This window comes from Mixophyes fleayi, chromosome 7, assembly GCF_038048845.1.
Source record: "Mixophyes fleayi isolate aMixFle1 chromosome 7, aMixFle1.hap1, whole genome shotgun sequence".
Classification (NCBI taxonomy): Eukaryota; Metazoa; Chordata; class Amphibia; order Anura; family Limnodynastidae; genus Mixophyes; species Mixophyes fleayi.
Window position 1 is genome coordinate 29745709 of NC_134408.1, and position 21901 is coordinate 29767609.

At 41.0% G+C, this 21901-nt stretch overlaps 1 protein-coding gene across 3 annotated transcripts in view; it reads left to right on the plus strand.

Moving 5' to 3' along the window:
* MAD1L1 (mitotic arrest deficient 1 like 1) overlaps positions 1 to 21901 on the plus strand; it is a 528381-nt gene that overhangs the window by 44743 nt on the left and 461737 nt on the right. The window contains exon 1 of one of the 3 annotated variants that reach the window (XM_075179558.1): positions 4782 to 4862. The exons of the other annotated variants lie outside the window; for them this stretch is intronic. Within the exon in view, the coding sequence (XP_075035659.1) occupies positions 4855 to 4862 (8 nt within the window). The 5' untranslated portion in view covers positions 4782 to 4854. Of the gene's footprint in view, positions 1 to 4781; positions 4863 to 21901 lie in introns of those variants that run through there. 3 annotated transcript variants of the gene reach the window in all.

Below are 21901 nucleotides of genomic sequence, written 5' to 3' on the forward strand. Positions count from 1 at the left end.
ACGTATTAAAAGGAAAAAAGAACCCAAAACAGACACTTACACAAAAGTTATTATAGTCCTATTCAGACAATAAACTTTTAATCATGCATTCAGCAGCCCTGTAAACTTTAGGAGAAACATATCTAGAAATGAATGGGTTAATTGTTGCTGGGAAATATAACCTCTTACTGACTCTGTTTTCTGACAGCCTCTAGATCAGTGAGCGGGGTCGCACATTATCCTTAATCTCCGTAATAATTTAAAACAGTACATCTAATCATGCCCTCACCCCCCCACGTAGCTCACAATGCCCCCCCCGCTAACCACAAAAGCCCCATATCTCACGGTGGCTCAGTGGTTAGCACTTATGCCTCACAGCACTGGGGTTCATGAGTTTGATTACTGAACATGGCCTTATCTGTGTGGAGTTTGTATGTTCTCCCCGTGTTTGCGTGGGTTTCCTCCGGGTGCTCTAGTTTCCTACCACACTCCAAAAACATACTGGTAGGTTAATTGGCTGCTATTAAATTCTCTCTCCCTCTCCCTCTCCCTCTCCCTCTCCCTCTCCCTCTCCCTCTCCCTCAATGGGGCAGGGACTGATGCGAGTGAGTTCTTTGTACTGCGCTGCGGAATTAGTGGCACTATATAAATAGCTGCTAAGTAAGTAAGAACTAGGGCCGAGAGTGAAGGTTGTTGGGGCATAGAGCGAGGATAAGAAAGAACTAGGGCCTAGAGTGAAGGTTGTTGGTGCATAGAGCGAGAGTAAGTAAAAGCTAGGGCCTAGAGTGAAGGTTGGTGGGGCATAGAGCGAGAGTAAGTAAGAACTAGGGCCGAGAGTGAAGGTTGGTGGGGCATAGAGCGAGAGTAAGTAAGAACTAGGGCCGAGAGTGAAGGTTGGTGGGGCATAGAGCGAGAGTAAGTAAGAACTAGGGCCGAGAGTGAAGGTTGGTGGGGCATAGAGCGAGAGTAAGTAAGAACTAGGGCCGAGAGTGAAGGTTTGTGGGGCATAGAGCGAGAGTAAGTAAGAACTAGGGCCGAGAGTGAAGGTTGGTGGGGCATAGAGCGAGGGTAAGTCAGAGCTGAATCTACTGCTCAGTAGACCACACTGTATATTACCTGAATTGGATCGGGGATGCTGGTTGGCTTGTTCTAAACCGGGGTACAGATTTGGGGCTCCAGGTACACATCCTTAATCCACACCATCCAGCATCTCTCATGTTGCCTAAGGTCACATGTTACGAATTACTGTTTGGCATTGGCTGTAGAGCACACAAAACCTACAATGGACTTCATAATCCCTTCACCTTTTTTTTTTTTTTTTTTGTTAAATTAAAAAACAAGTTAATGTTTAGTAAAGTTACGTGAATATTTGACCACGTCTCATGATCCAAGTCTGGAGAACAGACTTCTGGGTCGCTCCATGTAAATGTCAGCCCTCTGATTCAATGACCCACCCTTGTTAAACAAATTGCCCAGAAGTCTATTCTACGTTTTGGAATTAATTAATTTCAGTTTGACGCACCATTCAAGAAGGACACAATCTGTTAGAGGGACGTTGTGGTCGGAATTAAGTTTACATTCGGTTGTATGATCAACCAACCACATCTCCGATTAAACATGTAGAAAAACAATGTAATCTATCACTGCATAACAAAAGTTTGCCACGCTTTTGCTGCCATGATAGCAAGAGTCTAAGACTGTTTATAGTTGCTTTGAAACATGATTTAGTTTTTCCTTCAATGCCTCTGCTGCATTGGCAGTTGTCGTTTTCCCCTCCTACTTGTTCATACTTGGTGAGAATTTGTGCCATACCCGCTTACACAAGAAAAACAATCAAACGCTGCAGGGAAGCCCTCTGGGTGAAGACAAATGTTCAGACCATATTTTTTTTATTTTTTTTAATTGAAAGCCTGTGAAGCAGTGCTCTCGTGCCCAAGTGAACGAAATAAAAAATGTGCAAAAACTTTAAAAAACGTGCGCAAGGGTGCGGTACATGGCCGCCCTCAATAAAGGAAGGGCCCTAGTCCACGACCCCCGGATCCATAAGGACCCTTAGGAGGCAAGGTTAGGGGGGTGGGGTGGGGGTGGGTGTGTCTCTTTAGTCCCTGGGATCCGCCGAAGCTTCACACAGGGCTCTGCAATACGTCCGATCCCCGGAAAGGAGGACCCACGATGTTGTTCAGGGGGGGGGCCAGAACCTCAGGGCCACACAGCCCCTCCCCTAGATATTCGGGGGGAGAGCCCGTAAGGGCCTACCCGCACCCCTAAAATCCGTGAAAAAAAAACCCCTTAAAAATAAGTGGTGACAAACAGTGAGAAAATAAATAGTGCCGTTCGAAACAGCCCCATCCTTTCCTTTCGGCCGAGATGTTAAACACTTATCCTGCCTAGCCAAAAGGCCCGGGCAAGGAAGAGTGTGTGGCTTGAAAGTGAGGTTCATGCAAGGTGCCATGTTTCAAGTGAGGGTCACCACGCCCCAAGTGAGTTATGGCACCCCTGGGTCACCACTCCAGGGGCTCCATCTCAGGCTTTCAGAGCCACCAGCCTTCTGGCCAGGCCAAGCTTTCCCATAGTCCTTTCAGGTGCAGGACCTCACTACTCGGACAGGTACTCGATCTTAGCCAAAAGGCAGAGAAGCGATATGTTCAGACCATATGTTGAACCAAATCTAACCGTCATTGTCCTTTTTCCTGTATTGCATGAGATGGGTCCACTACATATAAGAGCTGTGGTGACATTTAACTGGAGGCGATTAAGTCTTTACACAATTTAACGTACCTCTCAGTATTCCTAATGTGTGAAAAATCAGGATTCTTTGTCTAAACATACGACTCACCCAGATACTTGCCCATACCCCTCTAGTCAGTAGGCCACACACATTTCTGCTTCTGAAAATTGGAACTGCCCCAAGAATACCGTGTAGAATTCTGCATTACAACAAATAGTACAATAGGTGAGCATGGCAAAAAATAAAAATATAATATGGAGGTCTAGTACGAAATTGAAGGGACATTAGTAAGGTCACCCATGGCTTTATAATCCTGACTGCTTGTAAGATTGTTTAAGGGAATTTGAAGAAGAAAAAAAGTTTTCCAATCACATGGTTGGAATATTCACAACAGCGCAGAGTATTTCAGGAGGAATGTGTGCTGATTGTGTAGGAGGAAATTATGCTACATGTGACCTGGGTGGTGTCATGACGCGAGGTTTGGAATGATGGTAAACAAGGATTTGCAGACTGAGTTAGATAGTGGAAGGAACAGAGTCCTCCAGCAGCACAGAGTAGTGATGTGAGACTCCTGTCCGACTTGTGAGGGAAGACAAACAGATGAGCAATATGTAAAAGAGGACTGCTTGCAGCAATAATGTCCACCTCTCGTTGTGATCAGCTTAGAGTACATCTTGCATTCTGGTATAATGAATTTTTGGAAACAAGCAGACAGGACCCAAACTGTTATATTGCATCCACTTACCCAGCAAATTCTCTCTTTAAGTTTCTGTGCCTTGCTTATTGCTGTTTCCCAGCATCTACCAGGTACTGGAGAGGACACCTGTTGTTCCAGGCAGGTGAGCTGACAACGGTCACTGCTGTTCCTTTGTCAAATAAATTAATGACAACAAAAAAACCGCTCAAGTCCTTGTGAGTAATGTGGCAGAAAGCGATTTGCTAATGGCGTGTGATGGAATTCCCCCACAGCTTGCAGTTGGTGGCGGCAGCCTGCACATAATATAAATCGTGTTCAGCAGTAACGTCTGTGGAGCCCGGGAAACGGAGTGTTGAGATCATTATCTGGAATTTTATAGGAAACGGTATATAATGAAGGTAGCTAAATGATTAGTTTTATGGATAGGGACCTACCTGCTCTGCAGTACACAGGAAATTGGCCACACTCAGGAGCTGCGTGTAGGTAATGAAAGAAAGAAGCCTATTACCAGTCCTACTTAACCACTCTGATTAGTTCCATCTCTCTCTATTTTTTTTTTAAGTCTTCCTTCTAAATGCAGAATTCATTTTCTCTAAGCCTATTTTAAAGTGAGGCATGTATACCGCTGATTCTGTTGATGACCAGACCTGCCAGCAGGGCAATGTCCTTTTTACAGTAATAAAGTAGCTCATTAATGCATGCAGTTCAGCTTTTTGTGTCCAACATGATATAGTTCAGCTATCCTTTCCGTTCACTGTTAAGTACATTATCTAGTTGTCTGAACCTATCACAGGACAATGCTAGATGGGCAATGACATCTCCGTGACAGATCCCCAGTATTGTTAGATGTAATCTTACACAACCAATCTTCTCCATTGACTTCAAATGTAATTGTATTGAATGCAGTGCAGCGTGTGACATCACTTCCTGGAAGTCACAGCCCAGGAATACAGGATGGGAGAAAAAGTCAAAAATGTTTTTTGTTTTTTTTAACTGGCAGCTGTGTTTCCACTCTTTAAAGCTAGTTGCTCGCGTTATATTTGCATAAAAAGCGCAAACCGCACATTAAATGCATATACAACCAAATGCATTTGTGCGTGCGATTCACCTGCCGTATAAATTTAGTCGATATGCACTTGGCTTTTTTTTGTATGTGCTTGCGAATGCGTCCAGGTGCAAGTGACACAGAACTTTTCCCATTCATTTCAATAGCCCATTCTTCTTAGTAGGATTTCTAACTTACTTGTAGGAACCCCATTAGAAGTGAGAGCTATTGAAAGAGTTCCCCTCTGCCTGCCACCGCCCCCCCCTCCCCCCAAACTAAGCCCCGCAAAAAGTTGCATTTACGGCGCCCAGGTGCCCTCCTCTTCCGTCCTCCTTGCTCTGTTCTCTTGCCCGACGTTTTCAGTGAAGAGCCTGAATATATAAGACCAAGGCGGCCGGAAGAAAGATGTTCAAGTAAAAGCTAAGACAAGGGTCACAGGGCGAGATAGCTCAGTGTGAATGGGCATAGTGTGATATGGTGAATGGGCATAGTGTGATATGGTGAATGGGCATAGTGTGATATGGTGAAGGGGCGCAGTGTGAAGGTGAAGGGGACCAAATACTTAATATATTACTATAAAATGGGACTACCCGGTAATTATTTTGGCTTAGGGGGTGCCTTGTAAAAATTTCGGAGACCCTAAGGGTGCCCCGAACTGAGAAAGTTTGAGAACCACTGAAGTAAGATGTATATAGTGTCGTGAATCAGTGGCGCTATATAAATGGTTATGGTGATAAATTTATATATATATCTATCTCAATATCCTTATGTTTGGCGAGCAGTACTGTCACTTGGCTCGAAGTTTCACGGCACTCCGATCCAGACCTGGATCTGCCCACGGTTATGCTAGACACGTGTGGGGAGGTTACCTTGAAAGTGTTAAAGTTCTGCTGTAGATAAAACATGCTTCTTACTATGTGAAATAACAGCTTTGTGGCCCAGGATATGTCAAAAAATAATTCCACTTAAATAAGTCCAAATTTTGTACTATTACTTTTATTGCACGGTTAAGCTTAATATTGTAGTTGTGGTTGCATTAAGTGTATCGTATAGTTACCTTGATGCATGCATTTTAATTGTATAATAATGACTTGTGTTCTTTAAGAGTTAATTGACAAAGGAAGACTTTAATTCTTGTCTAGGATTTTGACTGTAGCTGACGATCTAAGATTTCAATCACTGATTCATCTAGTTAATTCTTATTAAATATTTTAATTATAAGAAAATTGAATCCCGCTGTTCAGGCTTCTATTGACATAAACTTGTTCACTGTAGGGTCTCAAATTTACTGGGATTTGATCCCTAAACACTTGTTCAGTAGCTTGCATTAACATAACGCGTTCCTTCAGATTGGATTTTCTGCCGTGCCTAAATCATAGCAGATGATTTCTGCTCCAGAATGAATGTCCTTTGTCCCCAGAAGTCGGTCAATTCCAAGTATTAATTTAGGTCCAAGCCATGATCTGTCTCCTGGGAATGACTGTGTGATCTACATAATTATTCTCCTGTTAAGCTAAACAGAATATAGCCAACGCTCCTCTCGCTGCTTCTCTGATTTGCAGCGCTCATCTAGCTGGCAAAGGATTATGGGACTTCCAATCCAGGGGATGCTGGGTATTTCTCTGTAACCCATTGCATTTTACATCAACAGATAAACAGTGTGCATTCAATTACATGGTCTTTTTTCTCTCCCTTTTCTGTGTGCTCATTAATTACAAATGGAAGAAACACTTAATTGTTTCTTAGCTTCTGTTTTATATTTACGCCTAAGCACAAACGTGGTGTAACTTGCTGATTTTATTGTCCCTTTTTCACAGCAGTTGCTGAATGGTAGAGTTTTTCACAAGCCTTATCTTGTTTTATTACATAATGCTCTTATTTTCAGCTGGTTTTATTAGACATTTAATTGTTTTTACATAGTCATGACTTTGGAGGAAGATTTTTCCAGGGTTAAAAGGGCTCTAAAAATAATTTGTGGAGGCTTCTCTTTAGGCTGTTCTTGTTTGTCCAACACATAGACAGGGTAGTCATACGTTTGAAACAGAATAAGGACACCAGTATAACCTAACATTAGGGTCCCAGAGGGCTGGGCTCGCGATGGTGAACACGTAAATGCCGGCAACAGCAACTGTTGTAATTTCTGATACGTTAATAGCGTAAGAAGGAAATTCAGTCATGGATCAAATTAGACATCTTGAAATACTCACATGCAGTAGTGACCGGCAGTGAGATTGACGTCACTTGTAAGGGCTAATGCTATTAAGGGGGCAATGCAAGGACCTTCCCGCCGGCTGTATAATGTACAACTCTTCCTATAAAACATACAGTTTCTCTGAATTCTGGTATGTCAGTATTTCAAGACGTCTGATTTTATCTATGTCGGAATTTACATCAGTCAATATCGTTCTAACTGTTGGCATTTACGTGTTCAGTATAGTGACTACCAGCAGGAATGGTTATATATATTGTTGGAGCCTGTAGGTGTCAAACACTGTGGCACAGGATTCTCTAAAATGTTTCCTAATCATTCTCTATCTATTTTCAATTGGAATCTTTATTGTAGGAAAATGATTTCAAGTTAATGATTTTAAATGGTTTTGTATAAACCATGAACGGACACCTGCAGATGCCCAATAGACCAAAAGTGGCATTACCATATGACTGCATGGTTGTTTGTATTGCACTATTAATATATTTTACTTATAAGGAGCCACAAATGGTAAGCAGCATCGTACATATGGGGCGAGCAGCGTACACGTTTATCAGTATTAAACAATGCACAGACGGTTACGCATAATACACAATACAAAAGTATGCAATGGCCAGTCAACAACCAGTTAACAGTGTAAGTAAAGTACGAATTGCACATCCAGCAATTGATAATACATGGAGCATAAGTGATAATAAGCACCCAAGTCAAGTAGTCTTGTGCCCCGGAGCATGGGCTTGTGGAACAGGGCTGGGGAGACATTCCATAGCGGTGTAGTGGTAGAAAGGAAAGATGGCCCTGCTCGTGAGAGCTCACATCTTAGAAGTAGGTGTAAATGACATTTTTGAAAATGGTTGCTTATTACTATAGTTTCCATGTAGTTGGATTTTCCCAGGGTATTCATATCTTTTACTGGTAATTATGCTTATTCTTTACACTTGATATTCATTTGCCAAACCCTTGTTCCTATAAAAAAAAACAACAAAACACGTTTTCAGTGGCTTGTTGCTTTTGTTGTAATACCCATTTTGCGCCAGAAGATGGCGCCTGCAGCATGGCTACAGTATTTGTCCCGCAAATTTACGGTCTACAAACTTACACAACACTAAGAATTTTTCTTGGAGACCATTCATCATCATCAGCATTTATTTATATAGCGCCACTGATTCCGCAGTGCTGTACAGAGAACTCATTCACATCAGTCCCTGCCCCATTGGAGCTTGCAGTCTAAATTCCCTAACATACACACACAGACAGAGAGAGACTAGTTTCAATTTTGATTGCAGCCAATTAACCTACCAGTATGTTTTTGGAGTGTGGGAGGAAACCAGAGCACCCGGAGGAAACCCACGCAAACACGGGGAGAACATACAAACTCCACACAGATAAGTCCATGGTCGGGAATTGAACTCATGACCCCAGTGCTGTGAGGCGTAAGTGCTAACCACTGAGCCACCGTGCTGCCCACGGGGTGTGTGTGTGTATATATATGTGTGTGTGTGTATATATATATATATATATATATATATGTGTGTGTGTGTGTGTGTGTGTGTGTGTGTGTGTATGTATGTATGTGTTTATATATGTGAATAATCGCAGACATCTATTTGCATTGCTTCATTGCATTAGGACTGCAGGAAAGAAAATTCTTGTTTGGTGCTGGAAAACAGGCGTGGAGATTTTTTTTTTTTTTCATGATTATCTGCCAATAAAATCTGGTCAGGTAAGCCGGGTCTGGTACAGCTGGGTACACACTACAGAAAATTTCTCCTGATGCCACATCAGTAACTATTTTACCAACGTCCCGGAGATCAGCATTCTGATCATGTGTACACTCTATACACGTTTTACAAGATTTGACTTCAGATCTGTGCTCTTCATCTATCATAACCATCTGCTGAAAGGATCCTGACTCTGTAAACTCTAAGCAGATCCTGATCATGAGTGCATATACATTGCAGAATTGGAACAATATTGTTCCATCGTTTAATAAGATTTTTTTAGTCTTGTTTAAAAAGGAGATGAATTGTCTTTAAATTGCATCCAAGATGCTGATAGAAGGGCCGTGATTATATAAAATCCCCCCCCCCCCCCTAAAAATAGTCTAGGTCCGCCCTTAAATGAAACGATACGTTGTGCTTTTGAACGATAATTGCTCATCGGTGCAACGTACACACTGATGCGATATCGGGCGAGCAGTCAGTTTATCATGTGATTTGGCCTGTAGTGTGTACCCAGCCTAAGTTAAACATTTGCTACTTTTTGTTTTACTTATTGAACAGTAACCATGAATGTGTGTAAATTGTTATAAAGCTTTCTTCTGATTGGCTCTGTGAGGAGACATGTGAATCTACTGTGCAGTGAGGACCGTGCTCTCACGAATGCCCTCCATCAAATATTACAGGAATTAATGCTCTAGTGATACATTTGGGTTAATTGGTTTTATTTACATGTATGCCATTGAGAACATAGAAGCATTGTAAGGCTAAATGGCCTAATTCTTATACACATGTTTTTTCTTCATAAAACAGGGGTAGAATTGCACAAAAGTGTGTACTAAGATTGGACTTTCCTGCTTTAAGATTTTCTAGGTATTTGTGTGCTCTCTGCACTATACATGTGTCTGTGATGTATGGTCTAATAGGCCACGTTTTCCCCCTTGTTCAGACCCATGTACATATGACTGTTCTACTGCTTTAAAAGGCCACTGAGCCTAAGCTAGCAGGTGGCATTATAGAAATGATCTAATAAGATTCGCAGTACTAAATATATAGTTTCCCGGCAGTTTGGGGGTGAGCAGCACAGGCCTGTTACAAAGGGATCTGTTACAATCAGTTTGACTGATCTTGTGATACTGTTTGTGCATTCTTCTTCATAAAGTTTAATAGTGATGTAGGAATAATGTGTTCAGACAAGTGCGTTCCACTGGTTCGTGAAATGCGTCTATAAGTCCTACTGCTATCAGCTCTGCACTGGATATCCTGTATTGTCCCCACCTTCCTTTGTTGGTGCCATGAATAGAATTCACCCACTGGAACATTAATGTGCTTAGCTGTCTTGTAGATGTTCTGTGGCAGAGTTTCTATAGCTGCAGCATTGCTGAGAGATTTGGGTATAAAGACGTATGTGGAAATATTGTGCATATCTCTCTACCTTCTCGACTTCTACTGGTTTTGTTGTGATTTATACCCTAAGCTGTTCCATGTATTCTTGTGAGTCAGAAACTAATTAGTCTGTCATGGTGCCTAAGCTTTATTTCTGCTCTGCATTTACCTGATAGTATTCAACTCCTAGAAGTATTTTTGCTTAACTAGCTTCTGATGCCATCAATCTGCTCTGAAAGACTCTGTGACTTCGTTTTGTCCTGACAGGAGAAACCATTGTGCTGCATAGGGGACCTTGTAATATTACAAAGTTTTAAAGGAGAGCTGTCCCCTGCACACAGTGGACGCAGCTAATTTTTAGGCTGAGCCTGCGGTCAGCCTACCATTCACCAGATGGTAGATATTGGATGCCTCGTACCTCAGCAGTGCCACTTATTCTTAGTGAACTAGTATGCTCCATTTGAATGAATATTGGGTTCAACTTACAAAATGGCTGCCACCGCTATTTTTATTTTGCTTCTTACTGAAAGATTGTTTGTAGTTCATTCTGCTCAGTAGTCCAGACTCCCTTCAGTGACCACACGTTATGTCTGTCACTATTCCTCTTTAAATAGTCTTTTAGCCAGTTGATCTATATTCTAGTTTTATTTTCTTATTTTCTTCCTACTTAATTGCTTAGCTTTTGAATAAAATTACATTTTAGTGAACATATCTCACAAAGAGCCCATGTTTATTTTCAAGTGACACACTACTAAAACACTTTTTTTTTGTATGTTAAGGATTTTTATATGTCCCTTAAATTAATTCAAATAATCCATGATCAAATAACCAATATTTTTTTTTAATGGGAAAAGTTCAGCCACCCTGGGAAGTCAGTGAGCAATTATGGCTGCTCTACAGGGATTGGAGGTACTGCGCTAGGGGGCGCACGTTTTTATAGTGGACTGATGCGCTAGGGGGCGCACATTTTTATAGTGGACTCTGTAAAGCAAGGGTGCATCAGTACAAAAAAAATACATAAACCAGATAAACATATACAACAATACATATAGCAGCACATAAATAGCACAATACAGCTTATCGTGTGCAGCATACAATGTAACAGACATACAAACAGGACAAGAGGGCAGACAAAGGTTAGCGAGTAACCTGCCCGTGAGAGCTTACACTCTAGAGGAGTGTGGCGGAGGCATGTCCAGACTAGAGGTAATCTCATACTTAGTTTATAGGTTATGTATATGGATATCGCAGGAGCTGGTGGTGCGGTGCACTGTCAATGAAGCAAGGAACAGTAATGACCAGAATTTCTTGTCTTGCTTCTGTGAAACCTGCTGAGACAATCATGCACCTCTCAGTCCTGTTGTAAATCCAGGGAGAACAGCTCTCCTTGTAAGTGATGCCTTCATTAAGTCCCACAGTGTCATGTTGTCAGGTGGGCAAAGACAACAGCACAGTCTCGGCTCATAAGTGATCATGGTTTACATTATGTTAATATGCTTTGTGTAACCCCGACCTCAGTGAAGTATTGCATGACGTATTCTATGAAGCATAACGCGATGGCCCGAAGATGTGAGATGTTATTAAAACAGGCTCATCATTCATTCCACTTTGAAAAAAATTAGTTCAGATAATCCACATTGCTAGATAAAGCTGTTTAACAAAAAATACTCATATACCCCAAACATGTTTTATTTAAATTTGAACTTAGAGGAGGAGAAAATGTACTAATCTTCATTTCCTACAATTTGAGTTGCCATTCGCTTGCACAGAAATAGCTCATTTTATGTTGTTTCCCTCCCTCGCACAGTAAGACTCTCCTCTAGTCTCCAAACCTTCAAGCGTTCTCTGAAAACCCACCTCTTCAGACAAGCTTATGATATTCCTCAACCATCCATCATCTTAACCTCCCTCGGTTACCCTGTTACCACCCTCTACACAGCTAACACAAGACAACAAACCTCTGACCAACATTAGTACACACACAGCCCACTCAATACTTTTACCTTTGCATTCTAGCAGGTCCAGTGTGCAATATGATGTAGCACATGCCCTTGTGTTTCAAACTACCATTGTCCCATAGATTGTAAGCTTGCGAGCAGGGTTCTCTTACCTCTCTGTCTGTATGTATTACCCAGTATTGTCTTATTAATGTTTGCTCCCAATTGTAAAGCATTCCGGAATTTGCTGGCGCTATATAAATAAATGATAATGATGATGTTGTAGTGTTTCTGTTAAACCTGCTGCAAGTCCGGCTAAATTGATGACCAGGGATCAGATCCACCATGCTTCAAGAAGTAATATATACAGATGAAGGCCCTATTTGTTAGGGTAATGCTAGTAATAGATCCTCAGCTACTTTCTTATACTGGATTGATGCCGATGCTACCATTAAGCCCCCTTATACACCGGTGCTTCTTGTGTGTCATGGTATATTGTGGTGCAGTACGTTTACCAGCATGGTGAATGAACCACCAAACAGGAATAATTAATCCCTATGAACAAGAGACCTGGATTTGTGGAAAGGCCACATACAGCCGGTCCTAGGGTATCCGAGAAGCAGGGGTGACACTCTTGTTCCCTCTGCACTTTTTGTTCTATGGTGTGTTTTTTTTATTTGATAATTAAATATTTTACCACGTTCAATAACTCTTCATTTTATTAAAGTAAATATTGAACGTTGCGTTTATGGTCCGTTCTACCACAGGTTTTAATGCCAAGACTACAGTGCACTGTAGTAATAATGTTCCTTGTTGTCATTTCTTTATATAGCGCCACTAATTCCTCAGCGCTATACAGAGATCTAACTCACATCAGTCCCTGCCCCATTGGAGCTTACAGTCTAAATTCCCTAACATACACACACTGACACACACACACTGAGAGAGACTAAGGTCAATTTAATAGCAGCCAATTAACCTACTAGTATGTTTTTGGAGTGTGGGAGGAAACCGAAGCATCCGGAGGAAACGCACGGAAACGCGGAGAGAACATACAAAATCCACACAGTAACGCCATGGTCAGGAACCAAACTCATGACCACAGAGCTGTGAGGCAGAAGTGCTAACCACTAAGCCACTGTGCTGTCCTTCCTTATCTGTATTCTATAGCTCACCCCTTGTCATTTGTCACCCTCAAGAGAAATTCAGAATTTCCAGCAGTAAGAGGGGAAGGCTCCTTCTGCTCCTGTCTGTCCGCTGGCTTCCGTTTTCGAAATGACTTAGAGCGAGCTTTCATCTTCCACCAGTTTTCCGAGCTCCAAGTACAATACAATATTCTAATAACCTGTTTTTAGCAACTTTTGCAGCTCAGGAACTTTTGTCAGACATCTCAACTTATCCTCCATAATAGAGTCCTGACTACATTCGAACCTCTAATGCGCCATGCTGTGGGGAAATGAGGTATTAATATCGCCTCAACCTGTCTGCACCTCATTTCTCACAAACTGCGAGTTATGAAAACATATACTTTTTCTAGCCTAATAATAATAATAATAATAATAATAATAGCCCTCTGGTTCCCCATATTTCTCAGTCATATTTAGACTTGTATATTCTATTTTGAAAGTAGCTAAAATGTCTGCCAGCATGTATTGTTATCTTGCAGACTAGTCCATTGTTTCAGTCTAGGCAAAAGGATCATTGTCTATCAGTCCTGTATGAATGTACATCACACCAGGGGGTCTCTTGTCTTTAACTGTGAGCTCTATGTTTAACTACAGATGACTGCATTGTGTATTTAAATGTAAATGTGTCTGGATTGTGATCTCTCCTGTTTAAACAAACTGCTGTATAGCCACAGAACAATACCTGTCCCTAATTAAATCAGGAGTGACTCATCTGCTATCCCTTTGTCTGTATGTTTACCTGTGAAAAGGTAAACACAAAAAAGGACCAATCAGGCAGGTCCTGAAATTGCTGATGAGGTCATTTTTGGGCTTAAAAAAGCTCTAGAGGACAACAAATTGGCATTCACTACCAAGTGATAGCTGAAGTCAGGCTGGCGTTGAGATATAGATCTCTGCTCCTGACAGGAAAGGGACAATTGGTCCCTGGAGTACTGCCCTTGCCCTGAAATACCTCTCCAGGTCTTGGGGAGCTGTGTGTCCGTCGAAAGCGGAGTGACAGTGACTGAAGGCCGCTACCTTTGCTGGTAGCCTTAAAGGAGAGCGGGGGATAAGCTTGGATTGATAGACAGCAGTCCCTGAAAGTGACAAGGATACTGGTGAGGTGTTTTCTTTATACCCTGTATGTTGTCTGTGCCAGATTGTACTGTTATTTGTTGCAAGTTATTATTGAAATATGTTTATTGCTGTTTGGTGCTACCATTTTGTTAAACTTATTTGTATTATTTTGGATATTTGCCTGGGTGATGTTGAACCTTGGATAGGTAGCGCGTAGGCCAGCTGTGCGGCCCAGAAGGTTACGTTAAACCCGGTAGCCTCACACATGCGTCCACAAAAATCCGAATAATCCACAATTTATTCCAAGCTAATTCGTCCCAGCTCTCCGATAAGGGACTCTCATGAACTGAGGTGGGAGACCGATCTGGCAAAGACAGACAAGTATTAGTAGTTCACCACAAGGGCTTAAGCTTTTGTACCGCTGGTATTTAGTACCCGAGACATTATATAAGTTTTATTCCAGTTCTTCAGGCACATGCTGGAGAGGTTGCTGGCAATCTGACTCCTTTCTTAATATCCGGTGAGGATGCAGACTTCTGGAAGAGCAGAAAGGACTTTATTTTAACTGTGTCAAAGGTAGTTATTCTGCTGCTGCCAAAATTCTTCCTCCTCCCTGTCCTGTCTTGTAGGCCATCATCAAACCAAGTTAATCAGACATTTAAGTGCAGTGGACACGTGTCCATCACTGCAAGTGGTACTTAATTATTTCCAATGTACTTACCTCACGGAGTATGTAACTTGCTTCATTAAAAGCTCTGCTAAACTGTTCCTCAAAGTCTGGGAATCTTGAGCTTCTCATTACAACCTTAGATGTCCATTCTCATCACAACATTCTCCCGCATGTGGTCTCTCCTTGTTGACACCCCCACAGCCCCTAAACTTTTTTTTTTTTTTTTATCCCTGCTTGGTTCGCCAACTTAATTCTCCTTTCCTTTTTTCTCCACACTCTAAACATTCCAAATGACTCATACCACACTTTAGCGGCTGTCGAATGTTTGCACTGCAAATGTCATTGTGATCAATTCATTGTATCATGCTGCTCAGTGCACAACACGCTTTATGTACCACAGGGCAGCAGATTGTGGGCACATAAGGGTTTCTAGTGTGATTGCAGCAATACTGATCTTTAGCCGAGTTCCTGAACAATGTAAACTCTACAAAACCAAAGTAAAGATTTCAATTTTTAACTTATAATTCGCAATAATATACTAATACACTGCTCTAATATGGGTAGACGAGAATTATTTTAGTTAAACACGGGGACTTAACAGTATTACAGTATTAGAGGCAATTTTTCAATCGACATGTGATCCGTAGGAGCAGGATTTGCCTGCAGCTACAGACCTCATCTGTACAAGCAAGCCTCTTGGCAAACCTCGTTAGGCGCTTGTTGTCTGCTAGGGATGTATGTGCTGGAGCTAGTGCTTATATTGTAGTTAAAAAAATAAATAAAATAAAAGTAACTCAAAAACTTATGCTGGGAGGACATTAAATATTAAAGACTATGGGTCCAAAATAAAGGTGTCCCTGTGCATTCCAGAAACACACAACAACCCTTGATATGGCGCCTATGTAAATGATGAGCAAACTAAAAATGGTCAAAAGGTCAAGTTGCTGCACAAAATAATGTAGCTGCAATCCACCTGCCTAAAATCCAATAACCCCCCCCAAAAAAAAGAGGATTGCAGTGCTAAAAATCTAACTGACTGGCAAATGTAGAATATGGTATTAATAAAAAACAAATGAATGGTCAGGGAATTCAATGGAATTAATAAGCATAAAACAATAAATGGAGCTGACCCCACGAGACAAATCACAGTGCACTGTGATCTAACATCCATACAAAGAAATATATATATGCAAACCTATTGTAACGCTACTGATTAGAAGGAAATAAAAGCTGTATCTAGCGTAGTTCAAAAGGTATGCAAACCTTTTGAACTACGCTAGATACAGCTGTTTTATGCTTATTAATTCCATTTTAGTTGGTAGCTGTGTAATATATTTTTTATATTTTGGTAATAATTAATCTTCTTTATATATGATGATCCGTGACCATTCCTTTTTTTATTTTTTTTTATTACCATATTCTACATTTTTCAGTCCAGTGGCGCACGCAGGGGGGGTTTCTGTGGCGCACGCAGGGGGGGTTTCTGAGTCTCTAGAAACCCCTCCCCTGCGCTAACTAAGTGGCCACTGTCCTATACAGCAGACGCGGCGCTGTCAAAGAAGCGTCCGCGGCGGTGCTGTATTGTATACAGCACCGCCGCAGACGCTTCTTAGACAGCGCCGCGTCTGCTGTATAGGACAGCGCTGGCGAAACGGAGCTGCTGCACATGCGCAGTAGCTCTCTCTCTGGTTTTTTTTTTTTGGGTCGGCGGGGAGAAACCCCCCCCCCCCCCCCGACAATCCTCCGTGCGCCCCTGCAGTTAGTTAGATTTTTAGCGCTGCAATTCTCTGTTTTTTTGGTTATTGGATCCTGTGCATTTCAGCACACATGAAGCACACACATTAGACCTGATGAAACTAGGGTCTGGGAAGCTCTGATTGTATTTGTAGGGATTACTGCCCACGTAGACTGCAACAACGCAATCTAGACCTCTGTAGTCCTTATATGAAACATAACATTTCTAGAATGAACAAAAACCGATTCTATGCATATACTTAGAATACTTTCTGCTGTATGTACTGCCTATAATGAAGAGCAACAACCATTTAAAAAAAAATAATTAAAAAAATAGTGTCTCACTCCTGGACGCAGCAGGAGAAGTGTGAGCTATAAATGAAGCGAGCGCTCTACCCTTTCAGACTGCACTATGCTCGCTCTCTGGTTAGTTTACTGATACTTCTCCGTTCTCCTGCTGTGCGGGTCTGAGAGAGCCTGTCTAGGAGGGAACATAGGTCTCTACAGATGGTTTTCTCTCGGTGATGGTGGTACTAATGGTAATTAAGCTACCTGTTTCTAAGCAGAGTGAAGTAACAAGTTGTAATGCAAAAGAGGAACTTGCAGTACTGTGCTTCCATAGTTAGTGAAATATTATATAATGCCCTTTTGGCAGCATGGTGGCTTAGTGGTTAGCACTTCTGCCTCATAGCACTGGGGTCATGATTTCAATTCCTGACTATGGCCTTATCTGTGTGGAGTTTGTATGTTCTCCCTGTGTTTGTGTGGGTTTCCTCCCACACTCCAAAAACATACTAGTAGGTTAATTGGCTGCTATCAAATTGACCCTAGTCTGTCTGTGTGAGTCTATATTAGGGAATTTAGACTGTAAGTTCCAATGGGGCAGGGACTGATGTGAGTGAGTTCTCTGTACAGCGCTTCGGAATCAGTGGCGCTATATAAATAAATGGTGATGATGATGTCTTGGGCCAACAAGTGATAGTTTGGGCCCTGGTGCATCAACTTCTTGGGGACCTGTTCAGTCCTTTCTCTCCGGTTCTCTTCCTTTCATTGCTGGAAAGTAGATTTTTCTTACCGATCAGTGAATTGTACTTCATGTTCTGCAACACACACACTTTGTACCTCCCTGTCCCCTCTCCATGGCACCGCTTGTAAGATTACAGGACGTAAATGTCAATATTAGTCTTGTAATGACAAATTATTAAAAGTTGCTGTTCTACGTTAGGCTTAATCCCAATAAATATAACAATACATCCACAAGAATGAAAAGGAATTTGCTAAGTAAGAAGCAGCTTGCGCCTTATTATTACCAGTCTAATGAATCATGGGTGTGATACCAAGGTGAGAGGAGCCTCTGCCATCCTCGCTCATTTTTCACTGTAATTGCTTTACCACATGAAAAATGCTTCATAAATCTAAACTGCTTTCTTAAACTTTTCCAGAGAACAAATAGGATTTCCTCCACTCGTTGTTATCTGAAAATAACACTTTTTTATATTGTTGGTTACTTGTGATTTCACGAAAGTGAAGTGACGTTAGCGCTCGGAACCATCCTTTCACCCAGTCTGCCGCCATTGTTTTCTCATGAGCTGTATCTATTGGTTGCGTGTCTTACACAGTGTTACCTGTGTGGTAATGGCAATGAGGTGATAACAGTTCAGTTCCTGTCAGACACTTTTTGCACGTTTTACCTTCTATTTGTATTTAACGATATTTTTGATACTTATATCTAAAATATTGGCTTCTTCTTGTTCAATTAAACTGAGTGTTTCGTAGTAGTACTTAATGTGTGTTGATAAAAAGGGCATTCTGAAATTGTATACCATTAATGTGATTCTGCCACTTACACATTAACCAACTCGAAGAAAAAAATACAGCATGCAGAGAAACCGTCTGTCTATCTTATGTCTGCAATTAAACTGTTTAATATCTTTTTCCTTCTTTATTGTACAGCAAGGAGAGGCAGTGACAGCAGTAATTGTTGTTTGTCTCTCCCAACTATCGGCAATCAGTGCACAGTCTATGTGCAGGCTCTAAACAACCTACTGTGGCATTATGAGCTGTCCATATGATATCTATACTGGTATAATGCGGTGCTCACTTAGATGAAGTGCATAGAACAGATCTCATCACACTAATCTGTTATCGGGCTGTCGGCTCTGTAAGTGTGGCATAATAGCAGTGGAGACTCAGAGCACTATCGTTAAATCAAAATAATATTTGAGATCGTTATTAATGTCACATGAAAACAATGAGACTGTAACTGCATATTTGTGTCTAGAATTTTGTATAGGAAAGTCCTAGTGTTACATTTTATTGCTGACAGACACCCGTGCCTTGTCTGCATTCTTAGAAGGTACAGAAAAGTCAGTTTCCTTTTCTTCACCCTCTACCTCCAGTGTTCAACACCATTACTACTTCAGATATGGAAGCTTCAACCTCCTAAGAAGCCATTTAGAACTGGCTGGATAGAGCTTTTTAATGCAAAGGGATGCTGTACAGATTCAGTTATTTGAGGTACATTATTTAGGTATGTACTACTCAGGATTTGTATAGATTTGTGGCCCGGCCAACTCAGAGGATGAGTTGCTATCAACCTCATTTATTTATATAGCGCCAGCAATTTCCGTCGCACTGTACATTTGGGAACAAACACAGTAGTTAAACAATATTTGGTAATATCAGCCTAGGTTAGAACTTCTGGTGGCTGAGCACATCTAGCAGATAACCACCTATCGTTAAAACGATTGCCACAATTTCGAGAGCGAAGAGACCTACAAGTAAGTGATTTTAGGAAAAAACGATTTAGATCTAAATAGACTTACCTGAAAACTGACACTGGACCAGCATGATGACCGCAACTTCTTCCGAAAGAAGACCCCTCTGGCATTTATTGTTTGACGTCATCGTGACTTCTATTAATGTTCATTTAAAGCGGTAATGTCGGGATCCTGCAGGTTAAGTGTTCAAGCACTTAACCCGACATTGCCGCTTTAAATTAACATTAATACAAGTCGCAGTGACATCAAAGCGTAATGCCGGAGAGGTCTTCTTTCGGAAGAAGTTGCGGTCAGCATGCTGGTGCTTCGGAGATGTGCAGCATCAGTTTTCAGGTAAATCTACTTAGATTGAAATCGGTTTTTCCTAAATTCGTTTTTTATTTGTAGGTCTCCTCGCTGTCGGAATTTTCACCATCGAAAAACTGTTCCCATCCCAGTAAGACAATGTTAAGGATTTTTTCCATAACTAACTCAGGAACGCTCTTATTTTATTTTTGTCTTTTTGACCGTTTTAGTAACTTGGGCGTTTTTATTTTACTACAATTTACAGTCACCAAGAAGAGCAAAATTATTGTAATTCAGCTCCAATAACTGTTCTGTGGTATTTTATGGCACTTGTCTACCAAAAAGAAGAACCTGGCACATTTTATGCCGTCCACAAACTTCATGTCACTTTGCTATTTAACAAAAAAATCAAGTAAAATATAAAATAAAACATTGGAACTGTGAACAGTTGAGAATCTCTGCTAATACATACTTGTATTCCTTGTCATTCACTGGGAACTGTCATGCAGAATATTAGGCACTTTACTCTAAAGTGTTTACTCTTAAGCAAATTGATTTACTTCAGGTACTAGCAAGCTTTTAATTTCTGATCCTTAACTGCCAGTCACAAATGAAAGAGCTCCGAAGAATTGGGCTTAACTTTTTTTTTTTATTTATTGTAAATGCTGTTGATTGCATAGTGAAATAGGAAATTGCTTGATTGATCGGTAACTTGCTGGGATACAGAACCAGGGATTTTCTAATTGATCCCTGAATCTACTACTACCCCATTTCTAATACTCTTAATTGCCTTTCAGCAGATAATATTGAATCATTCACTGAACGGCTGAGCATTACTAACTTCACAGCCCTTCTCTCAAGCAATTTATCTCCCATTAAATTCATAGTTAATGTTTCCATTGACATCCTCCGGATCCATGGAAAATCCAATGCAGACTCTTAATGAAACGCCCAAATGTTTTTTTCTTTCTGTATTTGCTAGCAGTAGATGGAGTGAAGTGTTTCTTTAGCTTGGACAGTGGAGGCAGCCATTTTGTGCCCCATGATTTATGGTTTGATAAGCTGAATGTTGGTACAGCCAACAAAATGGCTGCTTTTTTTCTGCATGTGAGGTACAGGTGCACTTTAAAGTTGGATTGATTTAGCACATTTTGTATCTGAATCTTGGCTAGTGGAGACATTTTATAATCTGAAAATCATATTAGTTTCTGCATTAAAGAGCCCCGCTCAAGCTACATGTTAGGATTTCACAGGCATTACAAATTTATGTTGTAGTACAAAAATGTTATGTAGTTTCTTGCAGTACCTGGAGCAGATAGGAAAAGCACAAGCCCTGAAAATGTAAGGATGAGAAATTAGCCACAATGAAATGCAGGAATCATGCGGTAGTAGAAAAGTCTTTCGATGTAACACAAATATAAACAATATATCTGAGGAAATACTGGTTTAGATTCACACCGTCAGGAACAATGCAAGGATATGAACAATGTCTCTGAAGAAATGCTGGTGCAGATTTATGCAGTCTAAGCCAATGCAAGAGAATAAACTATGCAGCTGAAGGAATGCTGGTGCAGATTTACACAGGTTCCAGTTATAACTGTGAAGCCCCACAAGAGAGCAATAGATAGTTACAGCAGTCTGTGCGTAGGGATTTTGAGTAGAGCTTTATGTGAATGGCATGTAGATGCAAACCACAAAACAGGAGCCAGGAGACAAATATAAGCAGAGCCAGGAACAACAGATACAAGGTTATGAACAAATAGAACACAGGTACAGGAACTAGGAATCTAACATGTCCAACGCCATCACTGGCAATGAATACATGACAAGTGAGCGTTTAAATAGTGGTGTCTGCTTATAGAGGCAGACACAGCTGAAGTGCTAGTAGATCTGAGTATCCAGGAGGACGCAACACAAATTTAACCCTAATACTACATATTTATTTATTTGTTCTATTCTCCAGATCACCAAAGAATATATATTTCATTAAGTTGTTGCCCACAAAGTTTTAAAGGCAAGTAGAGCATGCAGCTCAAAATACATACACAGTTTATTAATGTCTATTACAACAGATGAAATACTTCTACATGTGCAGATTTAGGAATCCCATCATCTTAAAAGAGACGACTTAATTCTGCAATTGTGGGGTCTGAATTCTAGAAGGATATTATTTCTAAAGCACCAATATATTACACATCTCCGGGGATAAGGGGATAATGGGATAATGATCCAAATAAATAACATGAAACAAGTTAAAAGATAGCACTGCCCAAAAGAACTTAGAACGTAAGAGGTGTAGAGAACACTTGCTACATAAGGTAGTGGAATAGTAAGTGTAGCTGGTGGTGGGCAAAATTTGTGTGGCTACTGTAAGGAAAAAACCTCATCAGCCGCCAGTGGTAAAGCCACCATTGGTGCTTACGTTTCCGTTCAGCAACCGGCGGTGTGGTACTGTTGGAATGAGGATAGACAGTGTTAGGTGGAGGCATA